At 41.2% G+C, this 27,867-nt stretch overlaps 1 protein-coding gene across 1 annotated transcript in view; it reads left to right on the top strand.

Moving 5' to 3' along the window:
- Window positions 1-27,867, top strand: part of LOC138637737 (uncharacterized) — a 383,106-nt gene that overhangs the window by 321,606 nt on the left and 33,633 nt on the right. Inside the window, exons 46-50 of the mRNA XM_069726649.1 lie at window positions 7,685-7,819; window positions 9,145-9,297; window positions 10,500-10,709; window positions 18,597-18,717; window positions 19,113-19,169. Coding sequence (XP_069582750.1) covers window positions 7,685-7,819; window positions 9,145-9,297; window positions 10,500-10,709; window positions 18,597-18,717; window positions 19,113-19,169 — 676 coding nt within the window. The remainder of the gene's footprint in view (window positions 1-7,684; window positions 7,820-9,144; window positions 9,298-10,499; window positions 10,710-18,596; window positions 18,718-19,112; window positions 19,170-27,867) is intronic.

The raw sequence follows: 27,867 nt of genomic DNA, 5'->3' as shown, positions 1-27,867 counted from the left end.
TATACTGCGTGGGCTGCGTTATATACTACGTCGCTGTGCTATATACTACGTGGGTTGTGCTATATACTACGTTGCTGTGCAATATACTACGTAGGCTGTGTTATATACTGCGTGGGCTATGCTATATACTATGTAGCTGTGCTACATACTACGTGGCTGTGCTATATACTACAAGGCTGTGCTATATACTACGTGGGCTGTGTTATATGCTACGTGTGCTGTGAGACTCTTTCATCTGGGGCCCTGAAAAACCTGCAGCTGGCCCTGGCTTCACTAATTATTCGCGGCCGGCCGGGCGCGACTAATCAGCGACAGACGCAGTAGGGCCATGAATTGACGTGGAATTTGAAGCATGCTTCACCAATTGGTCGAGCGCGGCCAGCCGAATCCTGTGTATAAATTGCATTATTCTGAAATCTTCATAAATAAACTACATACATATTCTAGAATACCCGATGGGCCACCATCTAGTTATTTATATCCACTAAAATATTAGTGAATATTTAAAGCGGTTGTCCACAACTAGGAAAACCCCATACTGAACTAAATGTTTGGCCCCGAAAAAATTAAAAAACTATACTCCCCTCCCATGCTGGCGCCATTCCAGCAGTGTTGGCACTCGCGATCCCAGAGCTCCCGTGCGGTGTTGTGACACGTGCTGCCCGACACCCAGCTTTTTCTTTATTTGCATCAAACATATTATTCCATTTTCACCTTTTTAAAGTTTATTTTATATGTGCTTTGTGGTGGAAGTTTAGTGATTCCAGACGTTACTTTTTACCTGATTCATCAATAGTAACTTTTTCAAAAGTTGCAAAATTTGGCGCAACTCCACTCCATGGCCTGGTGTATTTTTAAGCACACAAGTACTTTTGTTTAATTTTTGTACCATTTTGTGAAATGTGTGTCTTTTTGTGCTAAAGAGTTGCAAAAACAGGTCAAGACATAAAGAAAGACCATTTTTTAATTTGCTCCAAAATCATGAATCATGCATGCAATTTTGAATATTTTCGCAGAAAAACTAGATTAAGTTTGCACTGTATAAGAATTAGATGGCACTGATATATGTTTTTGTATAACATTTATGCAAAATATACTTGTTTTCATTGTACAATAAAATCCTCTTTTAGAAACTTGAAAAATTACTGTATTCTTAGAACATAAACTGTGATAAACTATGATTGGATCTGTACACATGACTCCCTTCAGCCTTCACTAATAAGTATGCTGCAAAATATCAGTTGAATGATCCCGAAAAGCTGTCATAAGCCGAGCCCACAAAGAGATGTTTTACTGTGATACTGGCTAAACTGGTCAGGCCACATGATGCTAAATGTTTGCAGGAGAATAAAGAACAGACAGTCTTACTTTGTAAGTAATCAGACTATGTAACTGTTGGATCGTTAACCCTTTAATTCAAAATAATGTACATGCGTGATTATGGGGGTGATCATGCTGCTGGTGCCGGCTATGTTACACAGCTGGTATCTGTATCTAACAGCAGCATCCAGAGCATAATGCTGATCGCTGCTGTTAACCATTTACGTGCTACTGTCAATCTCTGAAAGCGGTATTTAAAATAAGTAAACCCGTACGGTAAAAGCCATGACGAGAAAAAAAAACAACTTCTCAAGTTCTTTTTTTTGGTTGCTACTCTTTCTTACAAAAAAACCTCACACATAACAATCAAAATTTTGTTTTTACCCCAAATTGGTATTTTGCTACACAAAAAAACATGCTATGGGTCTTGGAAAATAGTCACACTCCCCAAAACATCAATATTTCTTTTGCAAACTTAACAATCTATGAAGGTTTTGTATTGCCGTAAACATACTGACCTGGAGAATCATGTTTCATAGTAATTTTTACCATAGAATGAGTGCCATAAAAAAATGCATTTTTTTCACAATTTCACTGCACTTGGAATTTTTTCCTCCATTTTCCAGTACATTGAATGTAAAAATGAATGCTGTCATTCAAAATTGCAACATGTTCAGTAAAAATCTAGCCCTCACACACATACTATATGTTGATTGGAAAAATAAAAAACTTATGGCTTGCAGAAGGGGAGAAAAAAAAATCTCCCTCTCCTTTAGGGGTTAAAAGATGTCATATATATGTCTGCATATACAGATGAAACCAGAAGTCTACATACACTTTATAAAAAGACACATATACATGTTTTTTCAATATCTGACATTAAATCAATATAAACCTTTCCTGTTTTAGATCAATTAGGATTGCCATAATTAATATTTCCCAAATGCCAGAATAATAAGAGAGAGAGAATGTTTTAATGCATTTTTTATTACGGCAAAGTCAAATGTTTACATACTCTAAAATTACTATGCCTTTAAACAATTCTGGACTGCCCTTATGAAGATGTCATGAGTTTGGAAGCTTCTGATATGTTTTTTGGCAACATCTGAGTTTATTAGAGACACAACAGTTGATGTATTTTAATGCACACCTGAAACACACTGTTTCTTTGTGTAGCATCATGGGAAAGTCTCAAAAAGTCAGCCAAGATATCAGGAAGAGAATTGTGGACTTTCAAAAGTCTGGCTCATCTTTGGGTACAATTTCAAGATACCTGAAGGTGCCTCGTTCATCTGTTCAAACAATTATATGCAAGTACATACAAAATGGGAATGTCCAGCCATAATACCGCTCAGGAAGGAGACAGGTTCTGTGTCCCAGAGAAGAACGTGCTTTGGTCCGACTTGTACATAGCAACCCAAGGACAAAAGCAAAAGACCTTGTGAAGATGATGGCGGAAGCTGGTAAGATTGTGTCAATGTCCACAGTGAAACGAGTACTGTCTCAACATGGGTTGAAAGGCCACTCTGCCAGGAACAAGCCATTACTCCAAAAGAAACATAATAAAGCCAGAATAATGTTTGCAAATGCACACAGGAACAGAGAACTTAATGTTTTGAGACATGTCCTGTGGTCTGATGAAACTAAAATTAAACTTTTTGGGCATAATGACCATTGTTACGTTTGGAGGAAAAAGGGAGAAGCTTGGAAGCCTAAGAACACCATCCCAACTGGGAAACACGGGGGTGGCAGCATCATATTGTGGGGTTGTTTTGCTGCAGGAAGGACTGGTGCACTTCACAAAATAGATGGCATCACGAGAAAAGAAGATTATGTGGCAATACTGATGCAACATCTCAAGACATCAGCCAAGAAGTTAAAGCTTGGGCGGAAATGGGTCTTCGAAATGGACAATGACCAGAAGCATACTGCCATAATGATAACAAAGTGGCTTAGGGATAATAAAGTCAATGTTTTGGAGTGGCCATCACAAAGCCCTGATCTCAATCCTATTGAAAATTTATGGGCAAAGCTGAAAAGTCAGGTGCAAGCAAGGCGACCTACAAACCAGGATCAGTTTCACCAGTTTTGTCAGGAGGAATGGGCCCAAATTCTGACCAACTATTGTGAGAAGCTTTTGGAAGGATATCCCAAACATTTGACCCAAGTCATTCAACATTCTCTCTCATTATTCTGGCCTTTGGCAAATATTAATAATTATGGTAATCCTAATTGACCTAAAAGGTTTATTCTGATTTCATGTCAGATATTGAGAAAACATGCATATGTGTCTTTTTATATAGTGTATGTAAACTTCTGCTTTCACGTATATCCCACCCTGCCCATTTTGAGTATTGGGGACAACTCAGCAAACAATTGCATATATCCCATATGAGACACTGATTCCCCACATGAACATCGCATGATACAATTATAGAAGTGTCCATCAACAAATTGGAATCTGTTAGCCATGCTGCCATGCTGCCATGTCTGTGGCATTTACTAGCATACAACCATAGCCACAAGAAAATTAATTCTGTCATGTGGCAACTGCTAGCCACGATGTGGTCTAGCAGAGAAGAGATGTATTTTAAGAGAAAATATCGTTATTCTCAAGACATTCAACATTTTTCACAAACATATGACCAAATATCCAGCACTAGATCTGCCCCACCTTGAAAATGCACTTTACTAGTAGACATCATGTCATGAAAAAGATATAGCTAAGACAGTTCAGAAAGGGACAGAGTAAAATCAAGAAAAGTCCAAGATGAGATGTTTAAACCTTATCTGTCATTTTAAGAATTACTTTTTAGAATAAGCTGTCATGTATGCGAACAACACTATTTCTGGCAATTATGTGACTTATATCATTTGTATCTGTTCCTCTTTGCATGTTTTATCTCTAATTTTCATTCAATTTGAGCTAGTGGGTAGTTACTACCTGTTATGATGTCCTCCATTAGAGCTGCCACCAGGAATTTCGGGGGCCCATATTGGCAAAATTTTCAGACCCCCTTGAGACTTCGCCTAGGTTCCACCCCGTCTCCATGTCCAACCCTCAAATTTTCCACAATCCCACCGCTCACTCTTGGAAAAACTCCTGCACCACATCCTCACCAATCATACATTAACAGTTCCCATCAAACACCAGATCATAGACATAACCATCAGCTTTTGTTTTTGCCAAAAGATTTTTTCAGCCTTCTAGCGTGAGAAGGTAGACTCTTTTGGCAGGGCCCTACTCTACTCTAACCTATTAATGTATGTCCTAAAATGTCCAATACTCTTTTTAGGTATACTTTTATTTATTTTTCTTTAAGGGAATGAGCCAAATACATTTTTTTAAAATGACCAATACTACATACAAGGAACAAATACCGCCACACCACATAGTACCACCACATACTAACCGAATAATACCACATACAAAGAACAAATACCACCCCACTGTGACCAGACCACATATTACCACTAGTAACCAAATACTACAATACTGATCATTAATAAAAAACACAATACTAATATTACCATAAGTGCCATTATACACAGGAGCTCTGTCCATAGTGTGCAGTGTATAGTGTCAGTGTACAGGTAACATAGCGACTCACCAGTGATATTATGCACAACAGCTCTATATACAGTGTCAGTGTACAGGTAATACAAGGTTCACCGGTGACATTATACACAGGAGCGCTGTGTAAAGTGTCAGTGTACAGGTAATACAGTGACTCACCAGTGATATTATACACAGAAGCTCTGTATATAGTGTCAGTGTACAGGTAATACAAGGTTCACCGGTGACATTATACACAGGAGCGCTGTATAAAGTGTCAGTGTACAGGTAATACAGCGACTCACCAGTGATATTATACACAGGAACTCTGTATATAGTGTCAGTGTACAGGTAATACAAGGTTCACCGGTGACATTATACACAGACTTTCAGGATTGGAACTCAGCAGCTCCTGTGCACCAGGCGGCAGCTCTTCCCTCTGAGCTATTCAGTTCGCTGGACAGTTCTGTGCTAACCCAAATACTTGTATCTACAGTACAGACCACAAGTTTGCACACACCTTCTCATTTAAAGATTTTTCTGTATTTTCATGACTATGAAAATTGTCCATTCACACTGAAGGCATCAAAACTATGAATTAACACATGTGGAATTATATACAGTGGGGCAAAAAAGTATTTAGTCAGTCAGCAATAGTGCAAGTTCCACCACTTAAAAAGATGAGAGGCGTCTGTAATTTACATCATAGGTAGACCTCAACTATGGGAGACAAACTGAGAAAAAAAAATCCAGAAAATCACATTGTCTGTTTTTTTATCATTTTTTTTGCATATTATGGTGGAAAATAAGTATTTGGTCAGAAACAAACAATCAAGATTTCTGGCTCTCACAGACCTGTAACTTCTTCTTTAAGAGTCTCCTCTTTCCTCCACTCATTACCTGTAGTAATGGCACCTGTTTAAACTTGTTACCAGTATAAAAAGACACCTGTGCGCACCCTCAAACAGTCTGACTCCAAACTCCACTATGGTGAAGACCAAAGAGCTGTCAAAGGACACCAGAAACAAAATTGTAGCCCTGCACCAGGCTGGGAAGACTGAATCTGCAATAGCCAACCAGCTTGGAGTGAAGAAATCAACAGTGGGAGCAATAATTAGAAAATGGAAGACATACAAGACCACTGATAATCTCCCTCGATCTGGGGCTCCACGCAAAATCCCACCCCGCGGGGTCAGAATGATCACAAGAACGGTGAGCAAAAATCCCAGAACCACGCGGGGGGACCTAGTGAATGAACTGCAGAGAGCTGGGACCAATGTAACAAGGCCTACCATAAGTAACACACTACGCCACCATGGACTCAGATCCTGCAGTGCCAGACGTGTCTCACTGCTTAAGCCAGTACATGTCCGGGCCTGTCTGAAGTTTGCTAGAGAGCATTTGGATGATCCAGAGGAGTTTTGGGAGAATGTCCTATGGTCTGATGAAACCAAACTGGAACTGTTTGGTAGAAACACAACTTGTCGTGTTTGGAGGAAAAAGAATACTGAGTTGCATCCATCAAACACCATACCTACTGTAAAGCATGGTGGTGGAAACATCATGCTTTGGGGCTGTTTCTCTGCAAAGGGGCCAGGACGACTGATCCGGGTACATGAAAGAATGAATGGGGCCATGTATCGTGAGATTTTGAGTGCAAACCTCCTTCCATCAGCAAGGGCATTGAAGATGAAATGTGGCTGGGTCTTTCAACATGACAATGATCCAAAGCACACCGCCAGGGCAACGAAGGAGTGGCTTGGTAAGAAGCATTTCAAGGTCCTGGAGTGGCCTAGCCAGTCTCCAGATCTCAACCCTATAGAAAACCTTTGGAGGGAGTTGAAAGTCCGTGTTGCCAAGCGAAAAGCCAAAAACATCACTGCTCTAGAGGAGATCTGCATGGAGGAATGGGCCAACAACAGTGTGTGGCAACCTTGTGAAGACTTACAGAAAATGTTTGACCTCTGTCATTGCCAACAAAGGATATATTACAAAGTATTGAGATGAAATTTTGTTTCTGACCAAATACTTATTTTCCACCATACTATGCAAATAAAATATTAAAAAAACAGACAATGTGATTTTCTGGATTTTTTTTTCTCAGTTTGTCTCCCATAGTTGAGGTCTACCTATGATGTAAATTACAGACGCCTCTCATCTTTTTAAGTGGTGGAACTTGCACTATTGCTGACTGACTAAATACTTTTTTGCCCCACTGTACTTAACAACAAAGTGTGAAACAACTGAAATTATGTGTCATATTCTAGGTTCTTCAAAGTAGCCACCTTTTGCTTTGATGACTGCTTTGCACACTCTTGGCATTCTCTTGATGAGCTTCAAGAGGTAGTTACCAGGAATCTCTGGGAACTCCTTCAAGATTGTTGGAAGACCATTCCTGGTGACTACCTCTTGAAGCTGCTCTTAAATTAGTTGGAAAAAACCTGACAACAGATTTTCTTTAATATAGCAATGAAAAAATGTCACTTGATTGCCAAAAAAAGTAGTCAGAAAGAAATTGAATTCACACAGTATTTATGACAAAGAGGATTGTGATCGAGCTTTCACAAATGTTAGATTACTTATTGAAGTCTTGGAAACAAGAAATTTAGACTAACGACCAAACAATTGACATAAAAAGACACAATGAGGAGAAGAACATGAAGAAATTTAGGACAAAAAAAAGATACTCAGGGATTACAGGGAATAGTCAAGTGCCATCACTGAAAATCAAGACTTATTTTGGATACATATGGAACATCGTGAATCAACTTCAGTTTTTATGTTAATACATATGATCATTTTTCCCAGCAAGAGAAGATTCAGAATCTAAGAGAAGAGAACAGTCAGCTTCGATCATTAGTATGCAAACTGAAAGCGTTAAATAAGTGGAAAATCACAGCCAAGGAAGGCCAACTGCGTGAGAAGCTGAGAAACACGGAAAAGGTATATTTTATGCTATGGAGTGTTTTTTTTTGTTTGTTTTTTTTACATTTCCAAATTAAAACCACAGGAAGAGAGATTCTTCCATTTCTAGTAATTGTATTGTATGACTCGGACAGACATTAGAACGGCTATATTGAAATTGCAAATTGCAGATGTGACTAGCTCTGGTTACAGTTCCATGTGCTTATCAGCATTACAGATTGGTGCCGGAGCTGCACTAAATTACAGTCAGTATTCTGGTCCACAAAACGGACTAGAATAGTGCATGCCGTGATGTTTTCCGTGTGGGCTATAGGTCCATGTGGAAAATTAGCCACGTGCACTGGCACACTGGTTATAATGGGTCCCTGTGCAGTCTAAGGCACACACGGACAGAACACAGACTGATATATGTGCCCTTGACCAAACATTTCCCCACACAGCACATTACAAGGAAATCTGTAATATATAAACAGTTCTGCTATACACTATTTGTCTAATAATTCCCTGAAATGTTTCTACTTGTCTGTAGCTAGTATCAGAAGGCAGAAAAGAGGCCATTATCTCCTAACATAAGGCAAAAGGTTTGAAACCAATTACAGAATATTTTTGCAATTGGCCACAACCTACTGATCATGAGATGTATAGGACTTTGTGATACGCTGTGGCCCCTTAAAATATTGTGCAGACACGGCAGCACCTCAGTCTCATTCACTGTGTTGTAATGATGAGTGGGGATCCCAATGATTTCAGTCCTATGAATATGCCATCAATATCAAATTTCTTTTAGGCCTCCTTCACATGTCTTGGTGACATCTGTACTGCAAAAACTAGTACTGGTGAAATCTGTGGTCTGTGTCCGTGTGCCATCCGTGTGTACGTATGTGACATCCGTGTGTACGTGTGCTGTCGTCCGTGTGCCATCCGTGTGTACATGTGCTGTCCGTGTGCTGTCCGTGTGTACATGTGCTGTCCGTGTGCCATCTGTGTGTACATGTGCTGTCCGTATGCTGTCCGTGTGTACATGTGCTGTCCGTGTGACCGAATGGAATGAAATGCAGCAAAGAAATTAAAGATTTTTATGTATTAAAGATATTCAAAATGAATCTAGATACTGATGAGGAACATGATAGATGATCGTGGGGTCCCAGAAAACTATTACTATTTCACACGGTGAAAAACCTGAGATGTGCGCACCAGCATTGAATACAATGAGTGTGCGTGTGTCCGTATTTGCAGTCCTTAAAAAATGGACCGCATACGGACATGAAAAATGGAAATGTGAAGGAGGCCTTGAAGTGGAATTTTCCAGTATAGTATTCTGCTTTCTTATATTTAATAACCAGGAAGCGATTCAGAACAAAAAAGAAGGCTTAAAGCTGAAGCTGCTTGTGGAAACTGAGGTGGCCTTGTTACGTCAGCAGCTCGTGGCTGCAAGGACAGCCTTGACGAGAACACAGGCTGAAGCCAGCAAAGTGGGACAACAGCTGAGTAGACAGGTAATGTTCTCATATTGCACACTGTGTGCTAATTCATTTACATGAAACATATTTTGCGACATATAGTGAAAACACTGGCTACTGGACATTCAACTAAATTACATCAAAGTACCCCCAAGGCTATGACCTGCTGCAAATTTAGGGCTTGCTCACATGACCGTATACATCGGACGAATGCTATCCGATGCTTTTCTACTCAGAGCAATGTTATACTATGGGGCAGTGCTGATCATGGTTTTTTTTTTCTTATTCCGATTTGGCACGAGAAGGAAAATGCAACATGCTGCGATTTGCAGTCGGAGGACACACATCCATTCAAGTCTATGGGTGTGTGGAAATCATCCGACTGCTCTCAGCACTGGCGAACCTAGATTCCAAAGGGCCCCTGTGCAAAAACACTATATGGGCCGTATGCAGCCCAATAGATAGATAATCATAATGCACAATTCCACCTGCTGTGGAGGTGTAAATGGGCCCAATCACCTCTTGGGCACTGTGCGACTGGACAAGTTGCACCAATGACATGTTCGCCCCTGGCTCTCAGATATCATCTGAATGCAGTCCAATTTTTGTTCCATAAACCTGTCTAAATGTATATGTGATGTAGTGTAAATGAATTAATATACTCACTTGCTGTCTTTTATGGTTTCCAGCAACACTTTGTGTTCACATAACTTCTTTTCAGGGTTTATATGTGCACCAGAAGTCTCCTTTTGCATTATAAGCCTATACAGCGTCAGATTGAGGCTCTATAGACGTACATTGTAATAGAGACCTCCAGCTCACAACTAAACCCCAACGTATTCTGGCGAGTCAGGATTTCATTCATGTGAGTCAGAAGAGGATCGGAGCTCCGCTGGAAACTGGGGAAGATGGCGATAGGTGAATATGTTAATGTACCTATGCTACATATATTTAGACAGGTTTAAGAAATAAAAATTGTTATGAGAGTGCTTCAATAATAAGTTTTGGCTGAAGCCTCAAGAATTTTGAATTCCTGTGTGAGTGCGGGATGTGTCAGCTTTCCCTGGGAGCCACCTGGACTCCCAATGAGAACTCAATATTCAGTGACTCCGTTCCCATCACAATCACTCTCCTCCAGGACAGGCAATGTAACGAGATGGCAAGTATACTCATGGAGCATTGAGTAACATAACTGTGTCAATTCATTGTCACGTGACAGATATATTTTTGCCTTACAGAAGCAGCTGCTAAATGAGTCTGAGCACAGACAGTCTCAGGAGACAAAAAAGAGACAGCAGCTAGATAATATTAAATCTGCCAGCATGGACAAACTCATGGGGGATATTGAGGATAAGGAGCACAGGCTGCGCTCCTTGACTGAAGAAACCGAAAGAGCATCCAAAATGGGACTGTTGCAGGAAAGTAAGATAAGAAAAGAAGTAAAGCAGGTAACAAGAATTGATGTCAGTCTTGTCTGACTTCTTGTAGAAAGAACATGGCAAATATATCACTCAAAAACCCCACCCTTATATATTTTCACCATGGCACATAGTACCTAGACAATATCTCAATAACATTACTTTTTGTTTCACCACAATGACAATTACAGCAAAACCAGGCTTTGCTTTTATGGCAGGAAGCACCACTGCGCTTGATTCCCCTACTCTGAACCCTTTGGTCAGGGCTGCCATCGGAGATCAGGGAAATACAGTTAGCAGTATGCAGTATGGTGGCAGCCATGGACCACACAAGGACTGCATCTATCATAAAGCATCTCAGTCTGCAGTTTATCTGAGAGTTCTAACTAGCCCTCTTGTTTCTATATATTTAGTTATTCAGTTTATTCACTTTTGATATACATTTACAGTGAAGGAAATAATTATTTGATTCCTTGCTGATTTTGTAACTTTGCCCACTGACAAAGACATGAACAATCTATAATTTTAAGGGTAGGTTAACTTTAACAATGATAGATAAAATTGAGAGGGAAATGCTGCCTATCACCAAAAGAACACCATCCCCACTGTCATGGAGGTGGAAACATTATGTTTTGGGGGCATTTCTCGGCTAAGGGCACAGGATTACTTCACTGCATCAGTGGGAGAATGGATGGAGCCATGTACCGTAAAATCCTGAGTGACAACCTCCTTCCCTCCACCAGGACATTAAAAATGGATCGTGGATGGGTCTTCCAGCAAGACAATGACCCAAAACATACAGCCAAGGCAACAAAGGAGTGGCTCAAAAAGAAGAACATTGAGGTCATGGAGTGGCCTAGCTAGTCTCCAGACTATAATCCCATAGAAAACTTATGAAAGGAGTTGAGGGATCAAATACTTAATTCTCACTGCAAAATACAAATAAATTTATATAATTTATACAATGTGATTTTTGGATTTTAGTTTTAACCTACCCTTAAAATGATACTGTTCATGTCTTTGTCAGTGGGCAGGCTTACAAAATCAGCAAGGGATCAGATAATTATTTCCTTCCCTGCATGTGTCCATTTTATTCACTGTTAGATACATTTATGTGTGCCCAGTTTTTTCACTGTTGTTATGTACCCTGCTAAAAAAAATAAAGGGAACACTAAAATACCACATCTTAGTGTGAGGCAGCGACCGGTGTTATTTGCGAGGGTCGCTATGTGTCCCCCAGATGCGCTCAGAAGCATATTGAGTGCATTGCAGTCACAGGAGTAGCTGTGATTGCAATGCAGAATAAAAGTAAGTGTAGTCTTGGGCAAGCTATTTGTCCAGGTCAGATTTAGGGAAACCTGCCATGGGCTTTTATTTTTTAAACGGACTACAGAAAGGTAGCGAGGTGGTCCATTTCTTTCCCCGGCTGGGTTTTCCATGTGGCCTATGGCAACAGTTGATTGCTAAAACCCCTGCAGCAGAGGTTTGGGTGTGTCAGTTTGGTGTTTGCAACTTGCAGAGCGGCTCTGAAGAAGCTCAGCCTGTGAGTTAACACAGAGGCAGCAGAGCCAATTCCTGGATCCCTGCAGCGTGATACGGTGGTGCTGTCACCCTCGGCAACAGGACTCCCACGGACTGTTTTGTTTTCCGGCTGTGTGAGTGTGGACATAACTGGACAGGTTGATTTCACAGAAGTGTGATTTACTTGGTGTTATATTTTGTTGTTTAAGTGTTCTCTTTGTTTTCTTTGAGAATCGTAGTTATGTGTGTCAATTTTTAACTTTTGGTATATATTTATGCATGTCCAGTTTTTTCACTGCTGGTACAGTGGGGCAAAAAAGTATTTAGTCAGTCAGCAATAGTGCAAGTTCCACCACTTGAAAAGATGAGAGGCGTCTGTAATTTACATCATAGGTAGACATCAACTATGGGAGACAAACTGAGAAAAAAAAATCCAGAAAATCACATTGTCTGTTTTTTTATCATTTTTTTTGCATATTATGGTGGAAAATAAGTATTTGGTCAGAAACAAACAATCAAGATTTCTGGCTCTCACAGACCTGTAACTTCTTCTTTAAGAGTCTCCTCTTTCCTCCACTCATTACCTGTAGTAATGGCACCTGTTTAAACTTGTTATCAGTATAAAAAGACACCTGTGCACACCCTCAAACAGTCTGACTCCAAACTCCACTATGGTGAAGACCAAAGAGCTGTCAAAGGACACCAGAAACAAAATTGTAGCCCTGCACCAGGCTGGGAAGACTGAATCTGCAATAGCCAACCAGCTTGGAGTGAAGAAATCAACAGTGGGAGCAATAATTAGAAAATGGAAGACATACAAGACCACTGATAATCTCCCTCGATCTGGGGCTCCACGCAAAATCCCACCCCGTGGGGTCAGAATGATCACAAGAACGGTGAGCAAAAATCCCAGAACCACGCGGGGGGACCTAGTGAATGAACTGCAGAGAGCTGGGACCAATGTAACAAGGCCTACCATAAGTAACACACTACGCCACCATGGACTCAGATCCTGCAGTGCCAGACGTGTCCCACTGCTTAAGCCAGTACATGTCCGGGCCCGTCTGAAGTTTGCTAGAGAGCATTTGGATGATCCAGAGGAGTTTTGGGAGAATGTCCTATGGTCTGATGAAACCAAACTGGAACTGTTTGGTAGAAACACAACTTGTCGTGTTTGGAGGAAAAAGAATACTGAGTTGCATCCATCAAACACCATACCTACTGTAAAGCATGGTGGTGGAAACATCATGCTTTGGGGCTGTTTCTCTGCAAAGGGGCCAGGACGACTGATCCAGGTACATGAAAGAATGAATGGGGCCATGTATCGTGAGATTTTGAGTGCAAACCTCCTTCCATCAGCAAGGGCATTGAAGATGAAACGTGGATGGGTCTTTCAACATGACAATGATCCAAAGCACACCGCCAGGGCAACGAAGGAGTGGCTTCGTAAGAAGCATATCAAGGTCCTGGAGTGGCCTAGCCAGTCTCCAGATCTCAACCCTATAGAAAACCTTTGGAGGGAGTTGAAAGTCCGTGTTGCCAAGCGAAAAGCCAAAACATCACTGCTCTAGAGGAGATCTGCATGGAGGAATGGGCCAACATACCAACAACAGTGTGTGGCAACCTTGTGAAGACTTACAGAAAACGTTTGACCTCTGTCATTGCCAACAAAGGATATATTACAAAGTATTGAGATGAAATTTTGTTTCTGACCAAATACTTATTTTCCACCATAATATGCAAATAAAATGATAAAAAAACAGACAACGTGATTTTCTGGATTTTTTTTTCTCAGTTTGTCTCCCATAGTTGAGGTCTACCTATGATGTAAATTACAGACGCCTCTTATCTTTTTAAGTGGTGGAACTTGCACTATTGCTGACTGACTAAATACTTTTTTGCCCCACTGTATATACAGGTGCTTCTCACAAAATTAGAATATCATCAAAAAGTTAATTTATTTCAGTTCTTCAGTACAAAAAGTGAAATTCATATATTATATAGAGTCATTACAAACAGTCATCTATTTCAAGTGTTTATTTCTGTTAATGTTGATGATTATGTCAGCAAATGAAAACCCAAAAGTCATTATCTCAGTAAATTAGAATACTTTATAACACCAGGTTGAAAAATTATTTTAAAATCCTAAATGTTGGCCTACTGAAATATTTGTTCAGTAAATGCACTTAATACTTGGTTGGGGCTCCTTTTGCATCACTGCATCAATGCGGCGTGACATGGAGGCGATCAGCCTGTGGCACTGCAGAGGTGTTAGGGAACCCCAGGTTGCTGTGATAGTAGCCTTCAGCTTGTCTGAATTGTTGGGTTTGGTGTCTCTCATCTTCCTCTTGACAATACCCCATAGATTCTCTATGCGGTTAAGGTGATGCGAGTTTGCTGGCAAATTACACAGTGATACTGTTGTTTTTAAACCAGGTATTGATACTTTTGCCAATGTGAACAGGTGCGAAGTCCTGCTGGAGAATGAAATTTCCATCTCCAAAAAGCTTGTCGGCAGAGAGAAGCATGAAATGCTCTAAAATTTCCTAGTAGATGGTTGCGCTGACTATGGTCTTGATAAAACACAGTGGACCTACACCAGCAGATGACATGACTCCCCAAACCATCACTGATTGTGGAAACTTCACAGTAGACCTCAAGCAGCTTGGATTGTGTGCCTCTGCACTCTTCCTCCAGTCTCTGTAACCTTAATTTTCAAATGAAATGCAAAATTTACTTTCATCTGAAAACAACACCTTGGACCACTGAGCAACAGTCCAGTTCTTTTTCTCCTTGGCCCAGGTAAGATGCTTCTGGCGTTGTCTATTGGTCATGCATGGCTTGATACAAGGAATGCGACACTTGTAGCCCATGTCCTGAATACATCTGTGTGTGGTGGCTCTTAAAGAAATGACTCCAGCAGCAGTCCACTCCTTGTGAATCTTCCCCAAATTTTTGAATGGCCTTTTCTTAACCATCATTTCAAGACTGCAATTAACCCGGTTGCTTGTGCACCTTTTTCTACCACATGTTTTCCTTCCACTCAATTTTCCATTAATATGCTTGGATACAGCACTCTGTGAACAGCCAGTTTCTTTAGCAATGACCTTTTGTTGCTTACCCTCCTTGTGGAGTGTGTCAATGACTGCCTTCTGCACATTTGTCGAGTCAGCAGTCTTCCCCATGATTATGGAGCCTACTGAAACATACTAAGGTATCTTTTTAAATGCTTAGGAAGCCTTTGAAGGTTTTTTTGTTAATTATTCTAATTTACTGAGATAATGACTTTTGGGTTTTCATTGGCTGTAAGCCATAATCATCAACATTAACAGAAATAAACATTTGAAATAGATCACTCTGTTTATAAAGACTCTATATAATATGAAATTCACTTGTATTAATTTTTTGATGATATTCTAATTTTGTGAGAAGCACCAGTATACAGTTGTACTCAAAAGTTTGCATACCCCGGCAGAATTTTTGCTTTCCTGCCTTTTTTCAGAGAATATGAATGATAATACCAGAAACTTTTTCTCCACTCATGGTTAGTGGTTCGGTGAAGCCATTTATTGTCAAACTACTGTGTTTTCTCTTTTTAAATCATAAAGACAATCCAAAACATCCAAATGACCCTGATCAAAAGTTCAGATAATGCTTTTCTTAATATCGTGCATTGCCCCCTCAAACATCAATGACAACTTGAAGTGTTTGTACTAGTTCTGGATGAGGTTCTTTATTTTCTTAGATGGTAAAGCTGCCCACTCTTCTTGACAAAAATCCCTCCAGTTCCTGTAAATTCCTGGGCTGTCTAGCATGAACTGCGTGCTTGAGATCTCCCCAGAGTGGCTCAATGATATTTAGGTCAGGAGACTGAGATGGCCACTCCAGAACCTTCACTTTGTTCTGCTATAGCTAATGACAGGCCTACTTGGCCTTGTGTTTTGGATTGTTGTCATGTTGGAACGTCCAACTACGTCCCATGCGCAACTTCCTGGCTGATGAGTGCAAATTTGCCTCCAGTATTTGCTGATAATGTGCTGCATTCATCTTCCCTTCAACTTTGACCACCTTTCCTGTGCCTTTGTAGCTCACACATCCCCAAAACATCAGCAATCCACCTCCATGCTTTACAGTAGGAATAGTATTCCTTTCATCATAGGCCTTGTTGACCTCTCTCTAAATGTAACATTTATGGTTGTGGCCAAAAAGTTCAATTTTAGTCTCATCACTCAAAATTACCTTGTTCCAGAAATTTTGAGGCTTGTCTCTGCTGTTTTGTGTATTGTAGGCAAGATACTTTGTGGCATTTGCGCAGTAATGGCATTCTTCTGGCGACTCGACCATGCAGCCCATTTTTCTTCAAATGCCTCCTTATTGTGCATCTTGAAACAGCCACATGGCTAGTTTTCAGAGAGTCCTTTATTTCAGCTGATGTTATTTGTTTTGTTCCTCTTTGCATCCCGAACAATTTTCCTGGCAGTTATGGATTAAATTTTTTTTGGTCTACCTGACCGTAGTTTTGTTTTTACAGAGCCCCTGATTTTCCATTTGTTAATCACAGTTTTAAACGCTGCTGACTGGCATTGTCAATTCCTTGGATATCTTTTTGTATCACGTTCTTGTTTTATACAGTTCAACTACCTTTTCCCATAGATCCATTGACAATTCTTTTGCTTTCCCCATGACTCACAATCTAGAAACATCAGTGGCTAGATGAAAGATGCAAGAGTCTGTCTGGATCCCCGAAACTCACTCAGCTTTTATGCACACACACTGAATACAAGCAATCAGGTCACAGGTGAGGATGTTACCTTTAGTAGCCATTCAAGCCCATTTGCGTCAAATTCTGTGCATGTTACCAGACCAAAATCACCAGGGTATGTAAACCTTTGATCAGGATCATATGGATGTCTTGGGTTGTCATGATGATTTAGAAAGAGAAAACACAGTAGTTTGACAGTAAATGGCTTCACCCAGCCACTAACCATAAGTGCAGAAAAAGTTTTGGTGTTATCATTCATATTCTCTGAAAAAAGGCCAAGAAAGCAAAAATTCTGCCGGGGTATGTAAACTTTTGAGCACAACTGTATGTGTCCAGTTTTTTTAACTGTTGGTCTATATTTGTGTGCCCATTTACGGTAATTCTCTATGTATTTACATGTTTCCATGTTTATTCACTGCTCATGTATACGTTGTTGGTGTCTTTTTATGTTTGTCCAGTTTAATTCAATACTGGTATATATATATATATATATATATATATATATATATATATATATATATGTCTCCATTTATTCACTTCTGATGTGTGTGTGTCCCATTTATTAACTGCTTATATATATTTATGTGTTCAGTTTATTCACTACTGGTTTATATTTGTGTGTCCATTTTATGCACTGCTTTTATATATTTATGTGATTTCAGTTTATTCTTTGCTGATTTATATTGACACCATTGATACGCAATAAGGGTTAGGCACCAATATAAATTACTGCACAGGGCACCTTCCAACTTATTAAGACTAGTCCTGACTACAGCATCTTAATAACAGTGAGTGGCCTACAAGCATATGATCACATTCTTTCCTTTTTGGAGACTGACTAGAAACTAACATAGTCTGTGGAGGTCTTCCCTTATTGAGATGCAAGATTACAGTGTAATGTCCCAGTGGTGCTAGTACTAATATTAGCACACTATGAGCTTAAACACACACAGCTCCTCCAATATATACAGTTATTATAGATAATAATAATAATCTTTATTTTTATATAGCGCTAACATATTCCGCAGCGCTTTACAGTTTGCACACATTATCATCTCATGTTTCTGTCCACGTTCTTTCTGAAATCTGTCATTGAAGCTCTGCTTGTTTAATAGATACTGGAAACTTTTCGCTCTTTTATTCTTGTGGGATCATAATATGGTGATGTCATTGTGAGCTGCTGTGATGCTATGTAACTGAACAAAGCATGTCTTGTAAGGGAAATACATGAGTAACACATGGAACTTGCTGATTGTATCACAGTGAGAGCTTGACGTCTAATTTTTGATATTTATATATTACTAACGTATTCCATAGCTTTGCACACTGTATGTTTTGACATGTATATGCAAATTGCCTTTTTTTGTCCTAAGTCACATTTCAAGGCTCGTTAAAGGGTCATTAATGACTTGTAGGATTGCTGCCTCCAACAGGCGGTGCTTTAGTGTTCAAGTCCTCTTCCTCTTTGAAGAGGCAATTTGCATACAAAATTTCCCAGTGGAGCATAGCATGGCATATAAGCCTGCTTACCTTGGCATGCCTGAGCCGGTATGTCACTCTCCACAAGGAGAAATGTTACCCCTTCCACTTCACATATGTAGAAATTCCTAATGCATATTCATCACTTTGTATAGATAAAATCTCAGCTATTACAGGAGCGCAGCTTAAAACTGGACGCTTTTCAACGTGTAGATGAACTGCAGAGCCAAGTGTATGACATGGAAACGGCCACCTCTCTGCGAACCTATTCTGGAGGTAAGAACACAATATAAAACACATTCATGTAAAAAAAAAAAAAGTCACACCAAGGACTGTAATGCATTATTTAGTCTTTGGACACATCACATTGCCAAAGATTGCTGCATTGTTTTGGCTATATCACAAAATAATGAAAGTGAATGTCGTTCCATTGCAACACACAAATAGATGTATCCGTGACATGCAAGTAAAAGTTACTGTGTAACTCTAATCTCAATGGGGTATTACCATGAACAAAGTTGATTTTAATCAATATATTTTGGAATAATAATAATTTCCACAATTTGATGTCTATAAATAAAATTCCGCAACTGCTCCTGAAAACTGGGGACATGTGTGGAAGTAGAGGCAACAGGATAAATCAAGAGCTAATAGGTATTATTTTTTTTTAGGAATCAGAAAGACATCAGGCTCACTCAGGTCTCGCACTTCTAGGAGTCAATCGGCAGGTATGAAAGTTTTCCTCTAAAAGAAAAATCCAAAAATAGAAGAATTTTAACTCCAAACTTTTTATGTTTGTACGGGGACATGGAGTGTCAGAGCTTTGTGTAGGACACTTAGAAGGTGCAAGGCTGCGCAATGATCTGATTATGTGCTTCATTCAGCTGCACTCAATGCATCTGTGTAACTGACACCATATGGAAGATTTATTTATTACTATTATTTATTATTATAGCGCAATTTATTCGATGGCGCTGTACAAGTGTGAAAAGGGGTATACGTAACAAAAAATAATCTTGAACAAAACAAGTCGCTGACTGGTGCAGGAGGAGAGAGGACCCTGTCCACGAGGGCTCACAGTCTACGAGGGATGGGTCTATGTTGAAGTCTAATAGTAAGCAGCTACTCATTTATGAATATTAGGCCATGTAGGAGGAAAGGTGCTAGTTCCTGTCATTCTAACACTGGAGGGCAATGATGCTTTGGAATACTACAGATACGTTCACACACAAGATGGAAAAATCTGTTGGAAATTTCCATTGAATCAGCGTGGATTTCACTTCTTTATATTGAAAAAGTGAAAATCTGCAACAGAAATTGAAATGTTAGTGAAGGAGTAAAGAGGTGACAATAACACTGTAAAGTAATAATTTCTACATTAATATGGTTAAAGTATGATGTGTATTTCTCTACAGAATTGTATTTTCAATCTGTGGGATAACCCCTGTAATATATTAGTTAGGCCACGGTCAGACGGCAGTACAGATCGGACCGCAGTGTTCGGACTGGTCTTCCAACCCAAATGTGACCTCTGCATAGAAATATATAGTACGTCCAGTTAGATATAATCTTTGAGGTGCGCCGGCTTTTTGCTAATTCTGCCAGCTCTGGTAATATAAGATGTGTCACTTTCTACATCTGGTACATCTGGTAGTTCTTCTGATATTGTCTGTCTCTGGCCAGAGTCCTCACCCTGATGGTCAGCTGTCACTGTTGGTGCCTGACTTGTACTTGCTGCCTCATTGTCTTGGGTGTCTGGATACTGTTCAAAAGGCCATGAATCATCTCTTTCTTGCGTTTTCCTCAAATATCTTCGATTCCTCCTTAGTCTTCTTCCGTCGTCTGTTAGAATTTCGTAAGACCGCGGTCCCAGTTTCTGGACAACCTTTGCCTTTTGCCAGTGTTTGTCAAATGTGGTGCTTGGCTGCAGCCGAATGTTGTCATTTCTCTGGAGCTCCGGCAGATCCTTTGCAGATTTATTGTAATAGAAAGCTTGCCTAGCTTGATTCTTCTGTAATTTAGCTTCGATGTTTCCCAGCAGCTTTGGCTCTAGCAGAGGACACGCAGTTGGTACTAGTGTCTTTGTACGCCTACTCATGAGCCTCTGTGCCGGACTGCTGTCTAGGCCTTGAGTGGGTGTGTTTCTATGATCCAGTATAGACAGATATACATCAGCACCCGCCTGGTTTGCTTTCTGCATGAGTCTTTTGGCCGTTATTACTGCTGACTCTGTTTTCCCATTACTCTGAGGATATCTTGGAGAAGACGTCTGGTGTTCAAATTCCCATTTCTTACTGAAAGTTTTGAATTCTTCCAACGTAAACTGTGCCGCATTGTCAGAGAAAATGATATCTGGAATGCCATACCTGGCAAAATGGGCCTTGAGTTTTTTAATCACTGTTCTCGCCCTTGTGTCCTGCACCAAATCAACCTCCCAGAAGTTAGAGAAATAGTCCACTGTAATCAGGTATTCTTTGTCATTCCATGTGAACAAGTCTGTTCCTATTTTTGACCAAGGCCTATGTGGAATTTCATGAGGTTGCAATGTCTCCTTTGGTTGCTTATCATTGCAGGATGCACATATTTCACATTGTGCTATGTAATTTTTTATGTGGTCATTCATTCCTGGCCAATAAACTGATTCTCGTGCACGACGTAGGCATCCTTCCATGCCTAAGTGAGAAGAGTGCAATGTCTTCAATATGCCTCTTCTGAGAACTTCAGGTATAACAGCCCTGTCTCCTTTAAAGATGATTCCTTGCTGCACTGACAATTCATCTCTTATGTGGAAGAATGGTGAGACTTCCCTCGGAGCATGCTGCTTGTATTTTGGCCAGCCCTGCAAGATGACAGTCTTTAAACTCTGGAGACTTTTATCCTTCTCTGTACAAGTCTGGATTTGCTTGACCTTTTCTTTTGACACTGCAAGGTAGTTACACATATTGATGGTTTCAATGTCTTCCTCCTCATCATTTGTGATAGGAAGGTAAGCTCTGCTTAGCGTATCTGCAATCAGTAAGTCTCTTCCTGGACAGTACCCGATGTCAACATCATATTTCTGAAGTCGCAACAGCATGCGCTGTAATCTCTTTGGGGCATTTAGTAATGGTTTCTTTGTAATGCTCTCCAATGGTTTGTGATCCGACTGCACTGTTACCCGTCGACCGTAGGTGTACTGGTGAAACTTCTCCATCCCAAATACCACAGCCAGTAGTTCCTTCTCAATCTGCGCATATCCCTGCTCTGCCCTTGTTGTAAGGGCTCTGCTTGCAAATGTAATTGGCTGTTTGTTCTGCATTAACCCCTTCATGACCGAGCCTTTTTTGACCTTAAAGACCTTGCCGTTTTTTGCAATTCTGACCAGTGTCCCTTTATGAGGTAATAACTCAGAAAAGCTTCAACGGATCCTAGCGGTTCTGAGACTGTTTTTTCGTGACATATTGGGCTTCATGTTAGTGGTAAATGTAGGTCAATAAATTCTGCGTTTATTTGTGATAAAAACGGAACTTTGGGGAAAATTTTGAAAATTTCGCAATTTTCACATTTTGAATTTTTATTCTGTTAAACCAGAGAGATATGTGACACAAAATAGTTAATAAATAACATTTCCCACATGTTTACATCAGCACAATTTTGGAAACAAAATTTTTTTTTGTTAGGAAGTTATAAGGGTTAAAATTTGACCAGCGATTTGTCATTTTTACAACGAAATTTACAAAACCATTTTTTTTAGGGACCACCTCACATTTGAAGTCAGTTTGAGGGGTCTATATGGCTGAAAATACCCAAAAGTGACACGATTCTAAAAACTGCACCCCTCAAGGTACTCAAAACCACATTCAAGAAGTTTATTAACCCTTCAGGTGCTTCACAGCAGCAGAAGCAACATGGAAGGAAAAAATGAACATTTAACTTTTTAGTCACAAAAATTATCTTTTAGCAACAATTTTTTTATTTTCCCAATGGTAAAAGGAGAAACTGAACCACGAACGTTGTTGTCCAATTTGTCCTGAGTACGCTGATACCTCATATGTGGGGGTAAACCACTGTTTGGGCGCACGGCAGGGCTTGGAAGGGAAGGAGCGCCATTTGACTTTTTGAATCAAAAATTGGCTCCACTCTTTAGCGGACACCATGTCACGTTTGGAGAGCCCCCGTGTGCCTAAAAATTGGAGCTCCCCCACAAGTGACCCCATTTTGGAAACTAGACGCCCCAAGGAACTTATCTAGATGCATAGTGAGCACTTTGAACCCCCAGGTGCTTCACAAATTGATCCGTAAAAATGAAAAAGTACTTTTTTTTCACAAAAAAATTCTTTTAGCCTCAATTTTTTCATTTTCACATGGGCAACAGGATAAAATGGATCCTAAAATGTGTTGGGCAATTTCTCCTGAGTACGCCGATACCTCATATGTGGGGGTAAACCACTGTTTGGGCACATGGTAAGGCTCGGAAGGGAAGGAGCGCCATTTGACTTTTTGAATGAAAAATTATTTCCATCGTTAGCGGACACCATGTCGCGTTTGGAGAGCTCCTGTGTGCCTAAACATTGGCGCTCCCCCACAAGTGACCCCATTTTGGAAACTAGACCCCCCAAGGAACTTATTTAGATGCCTAGTGAGCACTTTAAACCCTCAGGTGCTTCACAAATTGATCTGTAAAAATGAAAAAGTACTTTTTTTTCACAAAAAAATTATTTTCGCCTCAATTTTTTCATTTTCACATGGGCAGTAGGATAAAATGGATCATAAAATTTGTTGGGCAATTTCTCCCGAGTACGCCGATACCTCATATGTGGGGGTAAACCACTGTTTGGGCACACGGCAGGGCTCGGAAGGGAAGGCGCGCCATTTGACTTTTTCAATGGAAAATTAGCTCCAATTGTTAGCGGACACCATGTCGTGTTTGGAGAGCCCCTGTGTGCCTATGCATTGGAGCTCCCCCACAAGTGACCCCATTTTGGAAACTAGACCCCCCAAGGAACTTATCTAGATGCATATTGAGCACTTTAAACCCCCAGGTGCTTCACAGAAGTTTATAACGCAGAGCCATGAAAATAAAAAATAATTTTTCTTTCCTCAAAAATGATTTTTTAGCCTGGAATTTCCTATTTTGCCAAGGATAATAGGAGAAATTGGACCCCAAATATTGTTGTCCAGTTTGTCCTGAGTACGCTGATACCCCATATGTGGGGGTAAACCACTGTTTGGGCGCACGGCAGGGCTCGGAAGGGATGGCACGCCATTTGGCTTTTTAAATGGAAAATTAGCTCCAATCATTAGCGGACACCATGTCACGTTTGGAGAGCCCCTGTGTGCCTAAACATTGGAGATCCCCCAGAAATGACCCCATTTTGGAAACTAGACCCCCAAAGGAACTAATCTAGATGTGTGGTGAGGACTTTGAACCCCCAAGTGCTTCACAGAAGTTTATAATGCAGAGCCATGAAAATAAAATAAAAAAATTATTTTCTCAAAAATGATCTTTTAGCCTGCAATTTTTTATTTTCCAAAGGGTAACAGGAGAAATTTGACCCCAAAAGTTGTTGTCCAGTTTCTCCTGAGTACGCTGATACCCCATATGTGGGGGTAAACCACTGTTTGGGCACATGCCGGGGCTCGGAAGTGAAGTAGTGACGTTTTGAAATGCAGACTTTGATGGAATGCTCTGTGGGCGTCACATTGCGTTTGCAGAGCCCCTGATGTGGCTTAACAGTAGAAACCCCCCACAAGTGACCCCATTTTGGAAACTAGACCCCGAAAGGAACTTATCTAGATGTGTGGTGAGCACTTAGAACCCCCAAGTGCTTCACAGAAGTTTATAATGCAGAGCCGTGAAAATAATAAATACGTTTTCTTTCCTCAAAAATAATTATTTAGCCCAGAATTTTTTAATTTTCCCAAGGGTAACAGGAGAAATTTGACCCCAATATTTGTTGTCCAGTTTCTCCTGAGTACGGTGATACCCCATATGTGTGGGTAAACTACTGTTTGGGCACATGCCGGGGCTCGGAATTTAAGTAGTGACGTTTTGAAATGCAGACTTTGATGGAATGCTCTGCGGGCGTCACGTTGCGTTTGCAGAGCCCCTGATGTGCCTAAACAGTAGAAACCCCCCACAAGTGACCCCATTTTGGAAACTAGACCCCGAAAGGAACTTATCTAGATGTGTGGTGAGCACTTTGAACCCCCAAGTGCTTCATAGAAGTTTATAATGCAGAGCCGTGAAAATAATAAATACGTTTTCTTTCCTCAAAAATAATTATTTAGCCCAGAATTTTTTATTTTCCCAAGGGTTAAAGGAGAAATTGGACACCCAAAGTTGTTGTCCAGTTTCTCCTGAGTGCGCTGATACCCCATGTGTGGGGGTAAACCACTGTTTGGGCACACGTCGGGGCTCAGAAGTGAAGTAGTGACTTTTGAAATGCAGACTTTGATGGAATGGTCTGCGGGCGTCATATTGCGTTTGCAGAGCCCCTGGTGTGCCTAAACAGTAGAAACCCCCCACAAGTGACCCCATTTTGGAAACTAGACCCCGAAAGGAACTTATCTAGATATGTGGTGAGCACTTTGAACCCCCAAGTGCTTCACAGACGTTTACAACGCAGAGCCGTGAAAATAAAAAATCATTTTTCTTTCCTCAAAAATGATGTTTTAGCAAGCATTTTTTTAGATTCACAAGGGTAACAGGAGAAACTGGATCCCAGTAATTGTTGCGCAGGTTATCCTGAGTATGCTGCTACCCCATATGTTGGGGTAAACCACTGTTTGGGCACACGTCGGGGCTCGGAATTGAGGGAGCACCATTTGACTTTTTGAATACGAGATTGGCTGGAATCAATGGTGGCGCCATGTTGCGTTTGGAGACCCCCTGATGTGCCTAAACAGTGGAAACCCCTCAATTCTAACTCCAACACTAACCCCCTCACACCCCTAACCCTAATCCCAACTGTAGCCATAACCCTAATCACAACCCTAACCACAACACACCCCTAACCCTAATCCCAACTGTAGCCATAACCCTAATTCCAACCCTAACCCTAAGGCCATGTGCCCACGTTGCGGATTCGTGTGAGATTTTTCAGCATCATTTTTGAAAAATCCGCGGGTAAAAGGCACTGCGTTTTACCTGCTGATTTTCCGCGGATTTCCAGTGTTTTTTGTGCGGATTTCACCTGTGGATTCCTATTGAGGAACAGGTGTAAAACGCTGCGGAATCCGCACAAAGAATTGACATGCTGCGGAAAATACAACGCAGCGTTTCCGCGCTGTATTTTCCGCACCATGGGCACAGCGGATTTGTTTTTTCATATGTTTACATGGTACTGTAAACCTGATGGAACACTGCTGCGAATCCGCAGCGGCCAATCCGCACCGTGTGCACATGGCCTAATTCTAAAGGTATGTGCACACGCTGCGGAAAACGCTGCGGATCCGCAGCAGTTTCCCATGAGTTTACAGTTCAATGTAAACCTACGGGAAACAAAAATCGCTGTACACATGCTGCGGAAAAACTGCACGGAAACGCAGCGGTTTACATTCCGCAGCATGTCACTTCTTTGTGCGGATTCCGCAGCGGTTTTACAACTGCTCCAATAGAAAATCGCAATTGTAAAACCGCAGTGAAATGCGCAGAAAAAAACGCAGTAAATCCGCCATAAATCCGCAGCGGTATAGCACTGCGTATTTATCAAATCCGCAGCGGAAAAATCCGCAGCCCTAACCCTATTCTAACATTAGTGGAAAAAAAAAATTTCTTTATTTTTTTATTGTCCCTACCTATGGGGGTGACAAAGGGGGGGGTCATTTATTATTTTTTTTATTTTGATCACTGAGATATAATCTATCTCAGTGATCAAAATGTACTTTGGAACGAATCTGCCGGCCGGGTGCGCCCGCCATTTCGGAAGATGGCGGCGCCCAGGGAGAAGACGGACGGAGCCCCGCAGGATCGGTAAGTATGATGGGGTGGGGGGGGAGCACAGGGTGGGGGATCGGAGCATGGGGGGGGAATCGGAGCGCGGCAGGCGTGGAACGGAGCACGGGGGGCGTGGAACGGAGCACGGGGGGCTGGAACGGAGCACGGGGGGGGTGGAACGGAGCACGGGGGGGTGGATCGGAGTGCAGGGGGGGTGATTGGAGTACGGGGGGGTGATTGGAGCACGGGGGGAGCGGACAAGAGCACGGGGGGGAGCGGAGCACTGGACGGAGGGGAGCCGGAGCAGTGTACGGCCAGATCGGGGGGCTGGGGGGGCGATCGGTGGGGTGGGGTGGGGTGGGGGCACATTAGTATTTCCAGCCATGGCCGATGATATTTCAGCATCGGCCATGGCTGGATTGTAATATTTCACCCGTTATAATAGGTGAAATATTACAAATCGCTCTGATTGGCAGTTTCACTTTCAACAGCCAATCAGAGCGATCGTAGCCACGAGGGGGTGAAGCCACCCCCCCTGGGCTAAACTACCACTCCCCCTGTCCCTGCAGATCGGGTGAAATGGGAGTTAACCCTTTCACCCGATCTGCAGGGACGCGATCTTTCCATGACGCCACATAGGCGTCATGGGTCGGATTGGCACCGACTTTCATGACGCCTACGTGGCGTCATGGGTCGGGAAGGGGTTAATGTGGCTCCAAGGCCTTTTTCCGAAGCATCACATTGTACCACCACTTCTCGATCTGGATCGAAATACTTTAGGGTTGCTGTATCTGCAATGGCATTCTTTACTGCTCGGAAAGCAGTCTCCTGGCTTTCTGTCCATTCCCAGTGCACATCTTTGTGGGTTAGCTGTCTCAGTGGCTCACACATGTCTGACAGATGTCTGCAAAATTTTGAGAGATAATTCACCATGCCCAAAAATCGTTGTACTCCAGAAACATCAGTAGGGGTAGGCAAATCTTGTATTGCTCTCACCTTTTCAGGATCCACTTTGACCCCAGTTGATGTCAGTCAATGACCAATATAGGCCACTTCTGTCATTTACAATTTGAATTTGTCCAAATTCAGCTTTATGTTTTTTTCTCTGCATCTGTCCAAAAATTGTATCATCTTCTGATCGTGATCCTTGATTGCAGATTCCATATTTTCACCTTCTCCCACTACTAGGATATCATCCGCTATTGTCTTCACTCCAGTAAGTCCTTCCAAAGCCTGCATCAATTTCTGCTGGAATATCTCTGGAGCAGGTTTTAGTCCCATGGGCATTTTCAGCCATTTAAAGCGTCCAAATGGTGAAGAAAATGTTGTCAATAAACTTGAATCTTCAGTCAGGGCCACATGCCAGAATCCATTTTTTACATCACATACAGAAAATATTTTAGCCTTTGATAAATCTGGTAGAACATCATCTAATGTTGGCATTGGGTAATGATTTCGTTTCAGCGCCTTGTTGAGTGGCTTAGGATCAATACATATTCTTAACTTGC

Source organism: Ranitomeya imitator, chromosome 5 (assembly GCF_032444005.1).
Source record: "Ranitomeya imitator isolate aRanImi1 chromosome 5, aRanImi1.pri, whole genome shotgun sequence".
NCBI classification, from domain to species: Eukaryota; Metazoa; Chordata; class Amphibia; order Anura; family Dendrobatidae; genus Ranitomeya; species Ranitomeya imitator.
The sequence above is the reverse complement of the archived record's forward strand: the minus strand, read 5'-3'. Positions and strand labels throughout refer to the sequence as shown.